The following is a 20475-nucleotide window of genomic DNA, read 5'->3' as shown; positions in this document are numbered from 1 at the left end:
CGCTCAACTGAACAGTGGTCCCTAGTCACTGGCATTTCCCTGTTTGCCATCATTAATTCCCCAGTCTCATCCTCTTTGGTGAAGTATTTTGTATCTATTTTCATGGTGGAATACACAAAGGTATCACAAGAATAGTAGAACATCAAGGAGCAAAAGGGAGGGAGGAACTTAAAATAATCATCACTGGAGAAAATCAAATGAGGTTAAAGGGTGACAAGTCCCTGGATCTAATGTGGTCTCTTCCTGCATTAAAAAGAAAAAAAGGTATGCAATAATTACCTAATGCTGAGAGCTGCAAAAGACTGGAATGAGCCTGTACATGGATATCTAAATGGATTTGCTTTCGATTTCACACAAGATAATGCATTCCCAGCTCATAAATACTCCCTGCTGCTAAAATGGGCTGGTCATTGCCACAAAATAGAAATCAGTAATCAATTAAACATGTTGCTGAAAATTGGTATTGATTTTATATGTGGAGGTTTGGCATTTGCACACATACAGTTCCTCAATAATTCCCAAGCACAACGACATTTACGGTTATGAACATTTCCCAAATGCAGGGGGAGTTGAAGGGGCAGGTGTGCCATGGGTAAGACCTGTCCAGACCATTAAAGATTAAAAAGTGCATGGTTGTTTCTGGTGGATGAACAACTCACCCTCGGGAAGAATCTAAATAGTAAATCAAATGCAAGTGCTCATATCGGCTCCCATTTACTTTTGCTGGTTGACTCCAGAGCCATAAAATTAATCTGCTTTATTGGAAGAGTTTCAGAGTCTGATACAATGGTGTTTGCATTGTAGAAATGATACTCAAATTCAGAAAATGAAGTTGAAATACTCTGTTGGAGTAATTGGCAGGAATCCAGTAATTCTTACTAATTGTAACAGAAACATTATTGCCACATGTCTAAGGATGGCTCCAACTTTTAATTCAGGTCTCAGTCCATTACAGCGACTTGTTGAAAGGCTGAGTTGCAGAGCTACCACAAAGAAATTACTCGCAGATTTAGAAGAAAACTTTGGCACGATCCTTGTAAAACTGTTGCATCTCTTCCTCGGTATACAAGCATCCATCGTGTCCAGAGTAATAATCTAAAGCTGGCAAGATATAAAGTGAGATCCAGAAAGTAACGTAATACTATGTCTGCTGTGAGGGTCACAACATGAGTTAACAGGCCTTGTAACAGTTTCAGTATCATTCATTAAACCGAGCAATAGCATGGTCTTTCACTCATGATCACAGTGCCTAAACTGCAAACAATTATAAAGGGCTTCCTGACTCGCCATATTGTGGGTGCTATTTTATGAATAGACCGGAAAAAGTGTTGGATGCAGCACATGTGGAATTTTACATTTAATATTTGAAAATACACTGTATGCAGCTACTTTAAGGGAAAATGTCATAACCTAATAGCCCCAGGCATAACTGTCATGTTATCTAAACAAAGATACCACCAAGAAACAGTACTGTAAGAATATTAGAAAAGTACACAGGTGTTAATTATTTAAAAAAGGATTTATTTTGTTCTCGAATACAAAAGGTTGATGGAAAAGCTAATGCAAAGAAAAATGTTGTAGGAGTGTGACACACTTGTTCTAATTAAATATTGTGGCATACTCAACATTGCAGCAAATTGGGATTCAAGCTCAAAAAGCTAGGTCAAACTTTATATACATGGCTTATGCAACAAAAAATATTAGACTGGTGTCCCATGTTTATACAATACAATGGATGGTTATATATGGATTTATTACCATCTTTGTTTTATTACAAAATAACACTTGGTGATTTAAACCATAAATTTCCACTACCGTGTATTTTTCCTTCAAAGTAGTACAATCAGAAAAAAATCTTTATTTCCTAATCCATGGAGTATAGAATCTTGCGAAAATACCAACAGCTTTCACTGCATTGTACTTTTCAACATCTTATTGTATGAACTATATGCAAATGAAGAATGACTAGATGAATCACAAGGCAGATTCTCTTTCAAATTTAATAAAATATTTTGGAAAGTTTTGAGTTGTACCACAAAATTTAGCCACAACAATCAAAATGGATCAAGCAACTACATTAAATTAAAGGGACTCAAAGTACCAAGTTAAACTTCTGAAGACTGCTGGAGCATATTTTCCTAGAACGAACAGTCTTGGTTTCACCACTGACACGACCAAATGAAAGAGTAATGGCAATTGAAAACAAACACATCACGTACATGAAATGAAACAATTTTCTTTTCCCTCAAAAAAAAAGTCTGATTTTTCTGATATGAATTGCACATTAAAAGTATACAACAAGGTAACATTTCAAGTAATGGACACAATGACTTATCTGAACCTCGTTATCAATGGAAAGTACACTTGTTCTGCTGGAAGCAGTTTCAGAACCTTCAGTAATAAAAAAAGTATTAAAATTCATCCCATCTTTGGACTGAAAGTAATAGTCAAGGTCTCCTGGAAAAAGATGCCATCGAAACATGATTTTACTGCAACATACTTGCGAAAGATAGATCTATTTTTAAGAAATATAACTTTACTATCCAAAGGTTGGACCGATAAGCACGCACATTTTGCCAGATGGTAAAGGTGGCAAAAAACCGATTTGGCAGTGAAGGGTTTATTTCAAATAAATAATTAATCCCAAATTAAGAATTTTCTACAACAAACTTACAGAAAATTGGGAACAGAATATTTTAGACAATCTCACTTTTTAAAAAATTAAATAAGTTTGATATGCCATAAACCTTAAACTAGTGATCAACCAACCTAGCATATATCAGTTTTCTCTGCACTTTGCCAGCGAGTTCTGAATCTTCAGATGTATTTACCCTTCAACAAGTCCATAGAGGTGAGCAACTTGGAGGTGCACACCGGTTTATATCAGGAAACCGAATAAGAACACAAGAATCTGAAGGAAGGCCAATGTAGGTAAAAACATATTTATGTCTGCGCCTGTAGGCAACTAGCATTGTATTTAACAAAAATAAAGCTGTGGAATACTTTAAAAGGGCAAGAAAAATTACACCACAAATCCTTTGTTCCCTGTAAAAGGTTTGAATCAAATCTGAAAGAAACAAAAAATCTCTGCTTAATAGCATGATTGTGCAGACAACATTCCTCCCAGTACAAGTACAGATCTGATAATTTGCATTGGTCGATCACTAATTAAAACACATCAAAGCTGGTAATGTTTCTGAGAACAGTGCACAGTAATAGATTTTAAACACTACAGTTCAATTACTAAGGCTAGAACATTTGTGTAGTTACATAGTGTCCCTATGATCGCAGCTAGTTTACAAAGGAAATCAAAAAACTGGAGATGAATTCACCAGATATCTGGTGACCGATTCCTACTGCATTCGTAAGCCTTGGTCATAAACGTGACCAGAGTGCTCAATGTCTGGTAGTGTTCCAAAGATCCAAGTTATTTTTCATGAATGGACTTTTTCAATAAATAGATAGATCAGTTACATACTAAGGCAGTGTTGCACATGCATCATTCGCCATGTGGACGTGGACACCACAAAGATACACATTACCACAGAGATTCATAAAGAGCAAATATCCAGGGGGTGGGAGGTAAAGGAGGTGATGAATCTCACAGGTCCAACACTTCCAGAACATTCCTCAGGCTGATAAGGATCTGTTGAATCTCTTGGCAATTTCCCCCAGCAACACGTTCAGGGGAGAGAAGCTTGACTGGCTGTAAAAGAACTGCTGTAAGTAGCTTTATAGGGCTTGATGTAATGGTTGCATCGCTAAAAGTTCAATTCTCCAGCTCGTAGCCGGGGATCAGTGTCCTCATGATGTTCCTGAAGTCTCCAGATAACTCTGTAGTTTTCGGACTGTGGTTTTATCCAGTGAGCAAAGGTCAAAGTCAAATGTTGTATTTGTGATATGAAAATGTCCAGTTTCTTCTATTAGGTTAACAATCTGAAGACAGAGAAGCAACAAATTAGCTGACTATGTATTATTTATTTATGATATAGCTGCAAATGTCAGCTTCAATCAAGGAACCTTTGGTATCAATAGTACATCTGCATGTAGACACAATACTATTACTTCTTTGCTCGTTCTGAGCACAACCAGAAACCAATCTAACTTTACTTCCAAAACTGCCCCCGTGGGGTTTGCATATTCTCCCAGTGTCTGCGCGGGTCTTACCCCCATAACCCAAAAAGATGTGCAGAGTAGGTCACGCTAAATTGACCCTTTATTGGAAATAAAGGAATTGTATACATCAAAAAACTTTACTTCCAAAATTGTTTTTTCTCATTATTTCTCCTAAATTTAAGCATTTTCTTTCTTCGGTTGTATTGTTCGTCTCGACATCCCAAATACTTGTTTAACGTCCACTTTGTCCATTTATTCACTTGCATGGACAGTATGTCAATACAAATTACCATGAGAGGATCGATACCAAGCCCTCCCTTGCCTCACCCACTGTTGCCATTTTTAAAAAAAATAATCAGATGGGAACACAATGTTTACATCAGTATGTTATTGGCTAGGATCCCTTGAAAGTGAAATCTAAATTGGTGCAAAATTGAATCTGCACAAAATGATGTTTAATACAATGCTATTCTGTTCACAGTCAGCACACTCTTAGCCACTATCTAGTGACTAAACAGCTAGCCATACACTGACTACATAGAACTTAAACTTACAGCCAAAAACTGGCCTTTGAGCTTGACAAGCATTCTCTCACTATGTGCTTCATCACTCCCAAACAAATCCTTCTATTCCGTTCACCCTCGTGCACTTATCGAGCTTCTCCCACATCTATTCCAGGTGGTAGCCATTTCCAACATAGCAGAAGGCAAGACTTTAATCAATCTTCACAATTTTGGAACAGATTCATATGATACAAGGGCTAACTATATAAATGCCCAGTATAATGGGGAGCAGAGTTATAATAGCTCATTGGTAAATCACAATTTTGCCTGATTACACACAATTTTCTATTCAACGTCATTCCTACAATCATCCCCACTAAACTGTGGCACCCTGGAAGGTCCCTACAACTACAACCTGCATCTTCTGGTTTATGGACTTCCTATCTAGAGGAATAAGCATTCTGATGTCTGTTGGACTGTCCAATCGATATTGTTAATCAACAGTGGGTATATCACATTCGGCCCATCGAGTCTGCACTGGCCCTTTGAAAGAGCACCCTACCGAACCCCACACCTCCACCCTATCCCCACAACTCCACCCTATCCCTGTAACCCCACCTTACCTTATTTGGACACTTTAGGGCAATTTAGCACAACCAATCCACCTACTCTGTACATCTTTGGACTGTGGGAGGAAACCGGAGCACCCGGAGGAAACCCACGCAGACACGGGGAGAACGTGCAGACTCCGCACAGACAGTGACCCAAGCCGGGATTCTAACCTGGGACCCTGGAGCTGTGAAGCCACAGTGCTAACCACTGTGCTGCCATGCTGCCCTTAACTCGTTTCTTTAAATCAGAAATATATCTGCCTCCTTCTAGAAACCATTTAATGACTCAGACTCCACCACTATGGAGCAGCGAGTTCCACAAATTCACCACCCTCTGCGAGAAGTAGTGCCTCCTCATCTCAGTTCTAAATCTACCGCCTCTCAACCTATAGGGACATGGGATAGTGTGTGGGAAGATGGAGATAGATCAGGTGCGATCTTAATGAATGCCGGATAGTCTCGAGGGGCCTAATGGCCTATTCCTGCTCCTGTTTTTTATATTGACAGAAAAATGGGACTAAATGTTGTGACAACAGGAAGTGCAGGGACGTCCGGTGGGGTGGGCGAGCAGGGCGGCCGCAAAAAAAAAGAGCTCCCGCGATTCGTGGCGATTTCGGGGAAATCCCAGAGTCTTCACGCGCCCCGACTGTCGTCGGCCTTTGGGGCCGCCACGAGCAGCCAGCGAGGCCGGTTTAAAAACCGGCGAAGAACCCCGCGCGGGTGTCGGGCGGCGGGGGCTGAGGCGCCGGGCCCCGCAGGTCAGAGCACTGGGGGCGGAGCTACGAGGAGGTCGAGATGGCAGGCCCGAGGCCAGGGCATCATGTAGGGAGGGTGCTCCACGTCGGATGGCTCCCACCTAGGAAGAAGAAAGAAGGTTGAAGCCTGGTCCCAGGTGAATGCAGAGGAGAAAGAAAAAAAAGAATTTAAGGAAGTTTGGTAAAAGCTTTTTTTTCAAAAAGGAATGCCAGATTGATGAAGGGCAGGAGGGTGAAGGGGGAGAGAGGAGAAAGGAAAGAAGATGAAAAAATAAAAAAACAATAAGCCGCTAAAGGATGCGAAAAGCAGCGTCGAAGAAAGGAGGAAACGCGGGTTCGCCGCCAAAGGAGAAGACGAGCAAAAGTGTTGACAGGATGGCGGAAGCCAAACTGCAAGGCGGGGCCGCACTACTTACGGTGGAGAGGAGACCGAGGTGATGGTGGTGGAGCTGGAAAAACATTTGGTGAGGCACATGGAGGTCCTGAGGAAAGAGATGGCGGTTGCGTTGAGGTCATTGTTGGAGGAGGCAATCGGCCCGATGAGGGTGGAGGTGGCAAAGGTATCGGCCGAGGTGAGATGGCAGGGCGAGAAGATGAAGGAGGTGGAGGAGGCCGTGACACGACACAGCGACCAGGTCACCTCGATGGGGGACGAGCTGCGGAGGCTGGTGGAGGTTAACAGAGGACTCCGAGCAAAGCTGGAAGACTTGGAAAAGCGCTCAAGGCGGCACAATTTGAGAATTGTGGGCTTGCCCGAAGGGACAGAGGGCCCAAGGCCAACGCAATACTTCGCTAAGGAGTTGGCGGAGCTGATGGGGGAGGGTGAAAGCCCCACCCTGTACGAGCTAGACCGAGCTCATCGGTCATTAAGGCCGAAGCCCAAAGTGAACGAGCTGTCAAGGGCAGTAATTATTTGCTTCCATAAGTTTTGCATGAAGGAGAAAGTATTAAGCTGGGCGAAACAGGAGCGTGAGGTGCTGTGGGATGGTACTGCGGTTCGGATCTACCAGGACTGGACGGTGGAGTTGGCAAAAAGACGAGTGGCGTTTGGGCGAGTGATGGCGGCTTTGTACAAGAATGGGGTGCGATTTGGTGTGGTGTACCCGGCAAAGTTGAGAGTAACATATAACGCCAAAGACTTTTATTTTGAGAAAGCGGAGGCGGCTGAGGCGTTCGTGAGGGCAGAAGGCTTAGGACAGACGTGAAGAGCGGAACTGGAAGAGAGACTGTGGACTGTGTTTGAGCGGCTGGACAATGTACAAATGTTACAACTTTCTTTTTACTGATTTGTATTGAAATTTACTTCTCTTTGCATTGTTACAGAGTTCAAGTTAATGGCGTTCTGTGTTGCGATGGTTAAATGTTATGTTAGTGAATTGTAGGGGTTGGATTGTTGGGTTTGTTTTGGTGTTTCTTTCTCTGGGACTGGGTGGAAGGGGGCCAAGGTCTTGGCGGGGGGAGCCACCCGCGCTAGCTAACTAAAGTCAGTTAGTGAACGGGGGTGAGGTGAGAGGAGGACTGCGGACGTTGGAGCCTGGATAGCAGGCTTCAATGGGCCTACGAGGCGAGCAAGAGGGGGTGGAGGGATGGATGTTGGGGGATGTTTTTGTAGGGGGGCTTCTTGGGAGGGGGGGTGGGGTTCGATGTTAACAATGGACAGGGGCGGGTCAGGCTTATGGGGCAGGGTCCCGGGGGTATGATGATGGTGGATAAGAAAGGTGGGGGGGGGGGTGAGAGACCCCCAGTAAGGATAATCACGTGGAACATGAGGGCGCTAGGAGGTCCGGTCAAGAGGTCAAGGGTGCTTGCACATCTTAAAAGTTTGAAAGCCGATGTAGCAATGCTGCAGGAGACTCACTTGAGGGTGAAGGACTAGGTGAAACTTAAAAGGGGCTGGGTTAGCCAAGTATTTCACTCTGGATTTGATGGAAGGGCTCGAGGGGTAGCTGTGCTGGTCAGCAAAAGGGCACGCTTCCAGATGGAGAAGGTGGTGGCAGATCAGGGGGGTAGATATGTGATTGTGACAGGGGCACTGGAAGGGAGATTAGTGGCGCTGTTAAGTGTATACGGCCCCAATTGGGACGATGTGGGATTCGCGAGGAAGGTGTTTGGGGCTATCCCCGATTTGGACACGCATGAGCTGATTGTGGGGGGGGGGGGACTGGAACTTGGTGCAGGAGCCAAGGTTGGACAGATCACGGCTGCGCTCGCTGGTCCCATCAAGTGGGGGGGGGGCGCGAAGGCGCTGGCTGGGCTAATGGTGGAAATGGAAGGGGTGGACCCTTGGTGATTCCTGCACCCAAGGGAACAGGAGTATTCGTTTTTCTCAGCGATCCACAAGGTATACTCGCGGATCGATTTTTTTGTGGTGGGGAAGGCTGGAGTCAAGGGGTCGGAATACTCTGCAATTGCAGTGTCAGATCACGCTCCACATTGGGTGGATATGGTGCTGGAGAAGGGGGCAGCGCAGTGACCGGGGTGGAAACTGGAAGTGGGGCTTTTGGGGAACCAAGTGTTCTGTGAGAAAATTGAAAAGATAATCAAGGAATATGTAGGTTCAATTGTACGGGTGAGGTGTCGAAGTCAGTCGTCTGGGAGGCTCTAAAGGCGGTGGTGAGAGGGGAGGTAATTTTGTTTAAGGCCAGGGTGGATAAAGAGGAGAGGTTGGAGCGGCAGAGGGTAATAGATGAGATGTTGGAGGTAGATAGGAGGTATGCAGAGGATGGGGACCTGGCGAAGCTGGAAATGAGGAAGGAACTACAGACGAGCTTCGATCAACTGTCCACCAGGAAGGCGGTGCGCCAACTGAGGCGAGCAAGGGGTGCAGTTTATGAACATGGAGTATGTTAGCAGGTCAGCTCCAGAGGGAGGCAGCGGCAAGGGAAATTCTTCAGGTGAAGGATAGGGCAGGGAAGTTGGTGGTGGCCCCAGTGCTGATTAACAAGGTTTTGAGGAGTTTTATGAGAGATTGTACAAGTCAGAGCCACTCGGGGGAGACCGTGAGATGCAGGAATTTCTAGATGGGTTGGAGTACCCGAGGCTAGGGGAGGGGGACAGGGCTACATTAGAAGGAGCAATAGTGGAGCAGGAGATAAAGGATGCGATTGGGAGGATGCAGTCAGGGAAGGTGACAGGGCCGGATGGGTTTCCGGTGGAATATTATTAAAAAATTCAGGGATAGGTTGGCACCCCTGATGGTGGGGATGTTTGAAGAGGCAATAGGGAAGGGGGTGTTGCCGCAAACCTTGGGGCAGGCATCGATTTCCCTGTTACTAAAAAAAGATAAGGATCCGACGGAGTGTGGGTCGTATCGGCCCATATCACTTCTGAATGTGGACGTAAATGTGTTGGCGAAGGTACTGGCGGGTAGGCTGGAGGAGTGCCTTCCGAAGGTGATAGGGGAGGATCAGACGGGGTTCGTGAAAGGGAGGCAACTGTTTTTAAACATTAGGAGGGTTTTGAACGTTGTTATGGCACCGGCGGAAAGAAAGGAAACAGAGGTAGTTGTGGCATTGGATGCCGAGAAGGCGTTTGATCGGGTAGAATGGGGGTACCTGATGGCAGTGCTGGAGCGGTTTGGCATTGGACCAAGGTTTGTGAACTGGGTAAAGCTGTTATATAAGGAACCGAAGGCGAGTGTCCGCACAAATAATATCAGTTCGAGATACCTTTCTCTCCACCGTGGGATGAGACAGGGATGTCCTATGTCCCCCCTACTGTTTGCATTTGTGATTGAGCTGTTGGCCATCGCATTGAGAAGTTTGGGAGCATGGAAAGGAATAGTGCGGGGGTATAGAGCATAGGGTGTCCTTATATGCCGATGACTTGCTGCTGTACGTGTCGGAACCGAGTGCGTCGATAGGATGAATATTGGAGCTACTGCGGGTATTTGGGTCTTTCTCGGGGTACAAGTTGAACCTGGACAAGAGTGAGTACTTTGTGGTGTCTCGGCCGGGGGTGGGGGCAGGGGTGGGGGGGGCTGCCATTCCGTAGAGCAGGGACTCATTTTAGGTATCTGGGGGTGCAGGTTGCCCGGGAGTGGGGGAGGCTTTGCAGGTACAACATCACTAGTTTGGTGGGGAGAGTGAAAGCCGATCTGGCAAGGTGGGATGGCCTTCCTCTGTCACTGGCGGGTCGGGTACAGGCGGTTAAAATGAACGTGTTGCCGCAATTCCGGTTTATCTTTCAATGCCTACCGATTTTCCTGCCAAAGTCTTTTTTCAGGGAGATTGAGGGAAGGATTACCTCATTCATATGGGGAGGGAAGGTGGCCAGAGTGAGAAAAGTGCTGCTACAGAGGGGAAGGCAGGCAGGGGGTTTGGGTCTCCCGAACCTGTTGTACTACTACTGGGCGGCGAACGTGGAGAAAGTGCGGAGCAGAGTCAGAGGGGTTGATTCTCAGTGGGTCAGAATGGAGGAGAGTTTGTGTAGGGGGTCGGGGCTGAAGGAACTTGCGCCGCTCCCGATAGCTCTGGGGAAATATTCAGTGAGTCCGGTAATAATAGCTTCATTGAAAACCTGCAGGCAGTTTCGCCAACACTTCGGGTTGGGTTTAGGGTCAAGGGAAATGCCAATTCGGGGGAACCACAGATTTAAGCCAGGGAGGTGGGATGGAAATTTTCGGAAATGGGAAGAGAAGGGGATTAAGACGCTAAAAGATTTGTTTCTTCGGGGTCAGTTTGCAGGATTGAGGGAGCTGGAAGCGAAGTATGGGCTAGAGCAGGGAGAAGAGTTTAGGGACATGCAGGTTCAGGATTTTGCAAGGAAGGAGATACAGAGCTTCCCAGAGGAACCGGCCTCCACATTGCTGAAGGAGGTGTTGACAACAAGGGGACTGGAAAAGGGGGTAGTGTCAGCTTTGTACGGAGCTATTTTGGAAGAGGATAAGGCACCATTGGAAGGGATCAAAGCAAAGTGGGAGGAAGAGCTGGGAGCGGTTATAGAGGAGGGGGTCTGGTATGAGGTGCTCCGGAGAGTGAATGCCTCCACCTCATGTGCGAGGTTGGGACTGATACAGCTGAAGGTGGTATATAGAGCGCGCCTCACTAGGGCAAGGATGAGCCGATTTTTTGAACCTGTTGGAATACTTGACCCTTGGGAAGGTCAAGTTCGAACTGAGGGGAAGCTCGGAGGGGTTCTACAAGTCATGGGCACTATTTATTATGCACTTTCAAGAATTGGATAACATCGAACATTAGTTGGGGGTGGGGGCTGTGTAGATTAAGGGTGACTACGGGTAATCCCTGATTCCTTTTTGTCATTTGTTTATGTAAACATGCGGGCTGATGTTTGGGGGTTGGTGGGTGGATGGGATCGTTTTTATTATGGGGATTGACATATCTTGCTGATTATTGTTTATTGTTGATGGGTGTAAATGTGGGAGAAAATGTGAAAAAGGAGAATAAAAATATTTTAAAAAACAAAACAAAACAGGAAGTGCAGCTTAAAGACAGGAAGTGTCTACACCAGACGCTTAATAATAGGAAAGTGACATTGGTTTCCTCAGGTCTCGACTGCGGAAGACAATGGGATCCTCCTCTACAACGGAGACAATGACCACATAGCAGTTGAACTCTATCAGGGTCTCGTGCGGGTCAGCTACGACCCAGGGAGTTACCCAAGCTCCGCTATCTACAGGTAATGGGAAGCAGGGCCCCACGGTTTTGGTCTAACCTGCCGTCGACCGGGACCATTCAATCTGCTCCTTTTTTTCTCCAGTAACCTCGCTCCCATTCTCTCCATCTCTCCCTCGCTAGCTGTCCTTTCCGCATCGTAATCTAGTGTCCGTTCTGCGTGGGTGAGGCCGGGCAGTGAGCACTGGAGGTCAGGAGAGGCGTCCCGGTTCCTCCCCGCCAGCTGCTGATTCACTGCTGCCTTCAGAAGGAAGGTCCCACATTGCACAGCAAAGATGGCGGATGGAGAGTTGCTGAAGGCACTTTCCACACCCTCTCCATGTCCCAAAACACTTTACAGCCGAGTTCTTTATAACGTGCAAATACTGATGTAAAGTAGGAAACTGAGTGGCCAATTTACACACAGCAAGCTCTTTGGAATGTTAGCTAAAGGATGCGGGTCTTGGGGTACAGTAGGGAACGCCCCTCCCTCTGAATCAGAAGCTCTGGATTCAAGTCGCACTCTGGACTGGTTGTCCATGGACAGTGTGTCCATAATGTGGCCGAATCTTTCCATTATGTCCATGGCCCCTTGTAAGAACAGGAAGTTTCTTGATCAGCCAGAACAGGACCACAGATAGGCAGAGTCACCAACACCCTCATGACGAGAGAGAATTAAAGGATAAATATTGGCCACACCTCTGACAGTCTAGCATTCCCTCAGCGAGCACCTCTGACAGTCTAGCACTCCCTCAGTGATATGTACCACTTGGACTGGGTGTTGGAACTAAAATGTTCCAGCTTCAATTCCAATAAGGGAAATAGTGAGGCCTCAGTGCCTGAGATGCAACTGGAGAATATTCCATACTATTTGCTCAAGATTTGTACCTTGAACAGCTCAGGAGGAATTATCTGCCACAACTTCGTACAGAAAATGAGATAGGTTAGGTTTAGAATTCTGTTACAGATCACAGTCTTTTGTTGTTACCTTCTCAGCTTTAATGGCTTCAAAGTCAGTCACTCACACTTTAGTTATAACACCGGCACCTTACTTTTATGAGAATTGACTCATTATTTTGTATCTATTTATAAAAAAAAGCACAACTCAAAGACAGTCATTCCGTGCGATCTGGACTCAATAACAGTGTCTGTTCAAACTAACAGCTGGTAAGTTACCAACAGGTGAAGCAAGATTTCGTGCTAATTGCCGAGAAGTTTTATTTCATAGTTGGTGAATATAAAAAGCAACAATTATTAACAGATTTACTTGGTTTAAATTGGTAAAACTGATCTTGATCTAATGAGAGAACATTAGCATGAAATGAAAATGAAAATCGCTTATTGTCACAAGTAGGCTTCAAATGAAGTTGCTGTGAAAAGCCCCTTGTCGCCACATTCCGGCGCCTGTTCGGGGAGGCTGGTACGGGAATTGAACCGTGTTGCTGGCCTGCCTTGGTCTGCTTTCAAAGCCAGCGATTTAGCCCTGTGCTAAACAGCCCCGAGCCTGGGTAGTATTGTTACGGAACTAGCGATCCAGAGGCCTGAACTAATATTCCAGATGCACAAAATCTGGGGGAATTCAAAATCAATTGATTCGTAATGCTGGAATAAAAAGCTAGTTTTAGTAATAATAATGAAGTAATAGGATTGTTGTAAAAATCCATTTGGTTTATTCAGAGAAGGAAATCTGCCTTCCTTACACATGTCTGGAGGCATGCAGCAAAGTGGTTGACTCTTAACTGCCTTCTGAAATGGCCTAGCACAACGCTCAGTTGTACCAGCAATGTCAAAGAAGAATAAAGAAGAACAAACAACCCTTCATTGACCTTGATACCAGAAACAACAAAGGCCCACCCAACCCAGTCAGCTCTGCAAAGTTCTCATCACTAACATCTGGGGACTTAGTGCCAAACTTGGGAAAGATGTTACCCAGGACTAGTCAAGCAACAGCCCACCCTAGTCATACTCCTCAAATAATACTGAAAACCCAATGTCCTCCATCTCTATACCTGGGTATGCATTGTCTCACTGGCAGAACAGACCCACCAGTGGGTGGTGGCACAGTGGTATACAGTAAAGTTTTCACCATTGACTGCAGATCCCATGAAGTTACATAGAAGCAGGCCAGACCATGAACAAGAAAACCTCCTGCTGCTTATCTATTTGGGCAGCACGGTAACATAGTGGCTAGCACAGTTGCTTCACAGCTCCAGGGTCCCAGGTTTGATTCCCAGATTGGGTCACTGTCATGCAGAGTCTGCATGTTCATCTCGTGCCTGCGTGGGTTTCCTCCAGGTTCTCTGGTTTCCTCCCACAGTCCAAAGATCTGCGAGTTAGGTGGACTGGTCATGCTAAATTGCCCTTAGTGTCCAAAAAGGTTAAGTTGGGTTACAGGGATAGGGTGGAGGTGTGGGCTTTAGTAGGGTGCTCTTTCCAAGGGCCGGTGCAGACTCGATGGACCGAATGGCTTCCTTCTGCACTGTAAATTCTATGATTCCATGAAACTGCTCACCTTCAGCTGATGAATCAAACCACTACAGAAAAGATGGATAAAATGCAGGGACTACCTGACATCAATTTAGGCATCAAAGCAACAAAGCCACACACTTCCCAGTGGCCTGAGCAAAGTTCTCCATGTTGAACACCACCTGGAAGAACTACTGAAGATAGCAAGGGCATAAAATTAATTCTCTTACTCGGAGTACAATGTCCATCACTAAGTCTGGCTCAGTAGGACCATTACTGACTGTGGTGGCTGAGGCCTGAAGGAACTGATAATCAGTCTGGGCCTGTGACAGGTGATGAGAACACGAAAGAGAACAAAACTACTTGATCTCGCCCTCAATTTATTGATTCACAACAGTATTGGTGGGAATGACCATTGCATGGCCCTGTGGAGACAAAGTCCTGATTTCACATGGAGGATACCCTCTATTTTGTCGTGTGGCACTACTACCACACTAAACAAGATAGATTCAGACAGAAATAAAAACAGAAAATGCTGGATAAGCAGGTCTGGCAGCATCAGTGGAGAGAGAAATAGAGTTAATGTTTCGAGCTTATGGGACTTCTTCAGAGCTCCGAGTCGGGGGCTAGCATTGCTGCCTCACAGCGTCAGGGACACAAGTTCAATTCTGGCCTAGAGTGACACAGTCTGTGTGGAGTTTGTGATGTTCTCCATGTGTCTGCTGGTTTCCTCCTAGGGTTCTGGTTTCCTTCCACAGTCCAAAGATGTGCAGGTCAGGTGGATTGGCCATGCTAAATTGTCCCCGAGTGTCCAAAGATGTGTATGTATGGTGGGGTTATGGGAATAGGAGGAGGGAGTGGCCTAAGTAGGGTGCTCTCAGAGAGGGTCGGTGCAGACTCTATAGGCCGAAGGCTCCCTCCTGCACTGTAGGAATTCGAAACATTTCAATCCATCAATGATGGCAGAACCCAGAAGTTAAGTGTAAAAGATGAGGTTGCAGTAGTTGCAACCATGCTCAGCAGAAGTGCTGAGTAAAATATCCATCTTAGCTCCTCCTGAGGTTCCCAACACAGATGCCAGTTTTCAGCCAATTCAATTCACTCCACCATTGTCAAGAAATGGCAGAACACACTGGATGCAATAAAGACTACCGACCTGACTAGAAAGAGTGAAGAGATTTACGAGGATGCTACCAGGACTTGATGGTCTGAGTTATAAGGAGAGGCTGGATAGGCTGGGATTTTATTTCCCCGGAGCGTAGGAGGCTTAGGGGTGATCTTATGGAGGTCTATAAAATAATGAGGAGCATAGATAAGGTAGAGAGTCAACATCATTTTCCAAAGGTAGAGTCGTCTAGAACTAGAGGGCACAGGTTTAAGGTGAGAGGGGAGATATACAAGAGACCAGAGAGGAAATTTCTTCACACAGAAGATGGTGAACATCTGGAACAGGCTGCCAGAGGCAGTGGCAAAGACGGGTACAATTTTGTCCTTTAAAAAGCAGTTAGACAGTTACATGGGCAGGGTGGGTATAGAGGGATATGGGCCAAATGCTGGCAAGTGGGACTAGCTTAGTGATAGAAATTGGGCGGCATGGACCAGCTGGTCCGAAGGCCCTGTTTCCATGCTGTAAACATTTATGACTCTTATCTATGACAGCATCCAGGATCCACCCTCTGAAAGAGAGTCACAACTGCAAACAGCTTAGTTGCAATTAATACTTCACTGGTTAGGGGATTCCTACAGTTTAACCTTCGTGTTTGCATGTCTACAGCCATGATTCAGGGAAAAGCATCAGTAAATGCTTCAATTCAGTTGGTATAAAAACCTGGCAAGCCACTAATAATTAATCAAGTCAAACGGAGTTGCTGGAATGAAATCATTAGGAAATCGCAACTTGAAAATAAGACATAGTATTCCACTGAAGAAAATACTTTCCTTTTTAAAATAAAATATCTACGCACTGTACAAGACAGTTCGAATGTACAATTTACATGTTCCCCTTTCGTCAGCTTTCCCCCATGCCCTTGCCCCCCCATCCCAACCCTTTTTTGTTGTTCGCCGTCAATCTTGGGCCCTTTCTTCTGTCGTAAATGCTGTAGGCTCTCTTTCATTTTGTATTTGTTACTGTTGCCCCACTTTGTTCCTATCTGTTCTGTGTAATCCTGTCAGCCCTCATTGGCCCCATCACCCCCTTCCCTTCCTATGCACAATTGGCCTCGAAGAGATCTTGGAACAGGCTGATGAATAGCACTCACGCTTTGTGGAAGCCCTCGTCCGACCCTCGGGTGGTGTATTTGATCTTCTCCAGTTGGAGAAATTCCGACAGGTGTGCCAGTCAGTCTGCAGCTGTGGGTGGTGCTGCTGATCGCCAGCCGAGCAGGAATCTCCGGTGTGCAATTAAGGAAGCAAGAGCATCGGCCCTCTTCCCCAACCCCAAAGACTACCATTCTCGGGCATGGCTCTAGCCTCATCCCCACAACCTTGGACATCACCTCGAAGGCGGTTGTCCAGACCCGACAAGCCTGGAGCAGGCCCAGAACATGTGGGCGTGGTTGGCAGGGCCTCCCTGGCACCGTTGACCGTTGTCCTCCACCTCCGGGTAGAACCTGCTCATTCAGGTTCTTAGGTGTGCTCTGCGCACCACTTTGAACTGCAATAAGCTTAGCCTTGCGCAGGAGGTGGTGGCCCTGCTCAGTGCTTTGCGCCAAAGTCCCCATCCTACTTCCGTCCATCCTACTTCCGTCCCTAGTTCATTTTCCCATTTGTGTCTTGCTGGGTGTTCTCGCCCTTTCTAACAGTCGTCCGTAAAGGTCCCCACAGTTCCCCTTCTCCACACTGTTCGTGTCCAGCAGTTCCTCCAGCAGTGAAAAATACTTTCCTTTTCACCCACTGTAGCTCCATCGCATTTAGAGAAGTAATACAAGAAGGAAATGGATATAACATTAGAAGAACAGAAAGCAACGAGGCTGGAAAAGGAAAGACAGGTTGTGAGATACAAGATTTGAGACACAACTGTTCTTTGTAATGTTCCTCATTAAACTCTCAGTTGGAATTCCAGGAATGCAAAAAGAATTTTTAGAATCAGTAATATTCATACATGGGATAAAGATAATGTGCTAATCAGTCAAAAACCTGACTAAAAAAAATATTCTTACCTGTTGGAGTATGTGCCTTTCACGAAGTGTCATTAGCCTTCTATGAAGCTCAACCAACTCATCCAGATATGCCTAAAGATAGATGGCCATATGCAAAATTACTATTGTGTTAACTTAAAAAAAAAAATGCATAACCTTATTTAAATATAAAATATTGCTCAAGAACTTTGAAAACATGGTCTTGCATGCCAGTTACACTCATGAGAGATTAACATTTGGTGAAAGTTCATATTTGATATACAAAAGTATTTTACATTAGCTGCAATGTTACTAATGGCCATCATTTTGTGATCTACGTATATAAAAGTGATTAAGATTTTTTTTCTTAGAATTATAGAATCCCTATAGTGCAGAAGGCGGCCATTTGGACCATGAAGTCTGCATCGACCTTCCAAAAGAGCACCCTACCTCGCTCTATCCCTGTAACCCCACATAACTGTTGGACACCAAGGGGCAATTTAGCATGGCCAATCCACTTAACTTGCACATCTTTGGATTGTGGGAGGAAACCGGAGCACCCGGAGAAAACCCAAGAAAAAGAAGTGGTGCACCTTTTGTCAACTTAAGTTCCCCTGCATCACATGTGCATTTGGCTTTTCGTTTTCTGCTTTTGTCCCGGTTGTCTGTGGGGTTGCTTATTGGCAAAGCTGGTCAGATCTGTGATTTGTGACTCTATAATCACCCAACTGTTCCATTGCAGGGGTGATAATAGAACATGTGAAAGATAAACATTATTTTTAAAATTACATTTTTCCTACCAATTCATGGATATTTTCATATTGGTGAATCAACAAAAGTGAATAATCTCTCAAAAGCTTTTCTACAATCAGAATTTTCCATTTCTTTGCACCAAAATGAGTCCAGCACAATGCACGCTGACACCACTGCAGCAATTCCTATTAATTTGCCACATCTGATTTTCAGCGCAAAAAATCCCAGAGAATTCATGTTATTTCCACCTCTTCTAATTTTAAATTCCGGTGCAAGCTATGTCACGTCTGCCGCATTTTCCAGAGGGGGCTGGAAGCAATGCAATAGTTCGGTTCAGCTTCACCGCGACTCATACAGAATCTCAAATGTCACGTTCATCAACCAAGCAATGCGAGTCCCTGCTTGATTTCTTCTGAAATAGCGATATTTCATACAAATTATGATTTTTAACAATTGGTTTCTTTGAGAAATTAATAATCCAAGTGGACTGTGGGAAACCTTGGACTCTATGAACCTTGATTTCAGAGTTCCACAGAAAAGTAGTTGCTGTTTTGTATAAATCCTGGGAAACATGAAGAAACTGGCTCAAGGGTAGAAAATGACGAATGCAATGCCTCAAGGGTCGGTGCTGGGACATGATACCATTTTAAATTTACATCAGATTACTTGGATTCAGAAACTACACGTCAAGGAATCGAATACTAAAATCTACAAGGGAATTGAAATTGTAAGAGACCACTCAATCAGAAATTTCAGAATTATTTGGACAAATGGGCAGACAAGGTTTAATGCATGCATTTGTGAAGTGCTTTGCGCAAGAAAAAAAAATTAATAAAATGAGCACTTTATTGAAAAAGCCAAGAATGAAGTAGAAAATGGCCGAGGAATCTGGATAGCTCCAACAGTAACTATGTCCAACCAATGCTCGGGTAGCATTCACATCATCAAAGAGTGACCAATTCATAAAGAGGAAGTGCTCTGGTCAGATTGCAGCTTCCAAACTGCACATAGTTCTGATCAAGGTGCAATGGAAGAAAGAGCGACCGGATGATTCTGTGTTCACGGTCTGAATTCTGTGGAAATACTGGAGGAATAGAAAACTATTAGGGATAGAGAAAACGTTAAACTGGAATATCATGTTAAATTAACTGACTGGGTAAAGCAAGACGATAATAGTACAAACTAGTAAAAGGGGAATTTTTGCATTGACTCTCAGAAACTTCTACAGATGTGCCATAGAGAGCATCCTATCCAGCTGCATCACAGCTTGGTATGTCAACTGCTCGGCCTAAGATCGCAAGAAACTGCAGTGTGGGGTGAACTCAGCCCAACGCATGACACAAGCTTGCCACCCTCACACTGATTCTGTCTACACTTCTCGCTGCCTCAGGAAGGCAGACAGCATTATCAGAGACCCCTCCCACCCAGGCTTTGCCTTCTTCCAGACCTTCCATCAGGCAGAAGTCTGAAGACCCGCACATCCAGACATAGGAACAGTTTCTTCCCCACAGCTAATCGACTCCTCAACAACTCCCCCTCGGACTGATCTGTTCCCTGTAAGAACACTAGTCACAATGCCCTATGCTGCTCTTGCTCATGTATTTGCTTTGTTTGGCCCCTTGTTCCGCACTGTAACCAAACACAGTTTGTCGATGAACCATTTGTCAATGTACTCTGTCGATTATTCTTTTTTACTATGTACATACGGTGTACATTCCCTCGGCCGCAGAAAAATACTTTTCTCTGTACTTCAGTACATGTGACAATAAATCAAATCAAATTTTAAGACAATTAGAAAGAATTGTTCTGCACACAAAGAATGATAGAACATGCAAAATAGACAACTGATGGAGTCGTGAAAGCAAGCATCATGGAATCATTAAACAAAGGTGGACATTATAATAGAGAGAAGTGCCAAGATCACTTCAAAATGATCACTCAAGTAAAGCCAAGTAATCTTCATCCCTTAAAATCTTCTAGTCAAGTTTTTCTCCTCCTATACGTTCCCTTCAGTAATTAGTTTGTTTATTTATGCTAAAACTAGAACATGAACAACAGGTTTTAAATAAAATAAATGTAAAACACTATACTGAAAGTAGATCTTTCATTCATATTTGTTTAGCAACACTTTAGCAAGGGTGGTACAGTCCTGGCAACTAACTGGATAAGTCAACTTTGATCGGATGTCAAAGTACATCCCAAGAACTGTGTGTTATTCACCCTGGGGTAACATGGACTGCAACAGGATGCAGATGAACTGTAAAGCATACACCAAATGTAGGCGTTGGTTCAATACGATTTATTGGACTTCTGTAACAATGCATACAGCTGGCTGTGGGTTGACACTCTACTACTCTAAGGAAACTAACTCTAACTTACTAGACCAGGCTAGCTCTGATCCACGCGTAGAAGGTGCTGACTGATATATACACCCTGACTGTCACTACAGTTGTCACCAGTGGAAAGAGGCGGAGTGCTGATGCCTCGTATGTTTTATTGTTGGAAGCCCCCCTCTGGTGTTCTGTCTGGTGATTGGTTGTGTT

General features: G+C 44.9%; 1 protein-coding gene across 3 annotated transcripts in view; it reads right to left on the bottom strand.

Moving 5' to 3' along the window:
- Positions 1–1500: 1500 nt before the first annotated feature.
- mllt3 (MLLT3 super elongation complex subunit) overlaps positions 1501–20475 on the bottom strand; it is a 187169-nt gene continuing 168194 nt past the window's right edge. For all 3 annotated transcript variants that reach the window (XM_072516933.1, XM_072516934.1, XM_072516935.1), the window contains 2 exons: positions 17222–17293; positions 1501–3936 (listed from right to left, as the gene is read on the bottom strand). In XM_072516933.1, coding sequence (XP_072373034.1) covers positions 3805–3936; positions 17222–17293 — 204 coding nt within the window. In that variant the 3' untranslated portion in view covers positions 1501–3804. The remainder of the gene's footprint in view (positions 3937–17221; positions 17294–20475) is intronic.

This window comes from Scyliorhinus torazame, chromosome 9 (assembly GCF_047496885.1).
Source record: "Scyliorhinus torazame isolate Kashiwa2021f chromosome 9, sScyTor2.1, whole genome shotgun sequence".
In the NCBI taxonomy this organism is placed as follows: domain Eukaryota; kingdom Metazoa; phylum Chordata; class Chondrichthyes; order Carcharhiniformes; family Scyliorhinidae; genus Scyliorhinus; species Scyliorhinus torazame.
The sequence above is the reverse complement of the archived record's forward strand: the minus strand, read 5'-3'. Positions and strand labels throughout refer to the sequence as shown.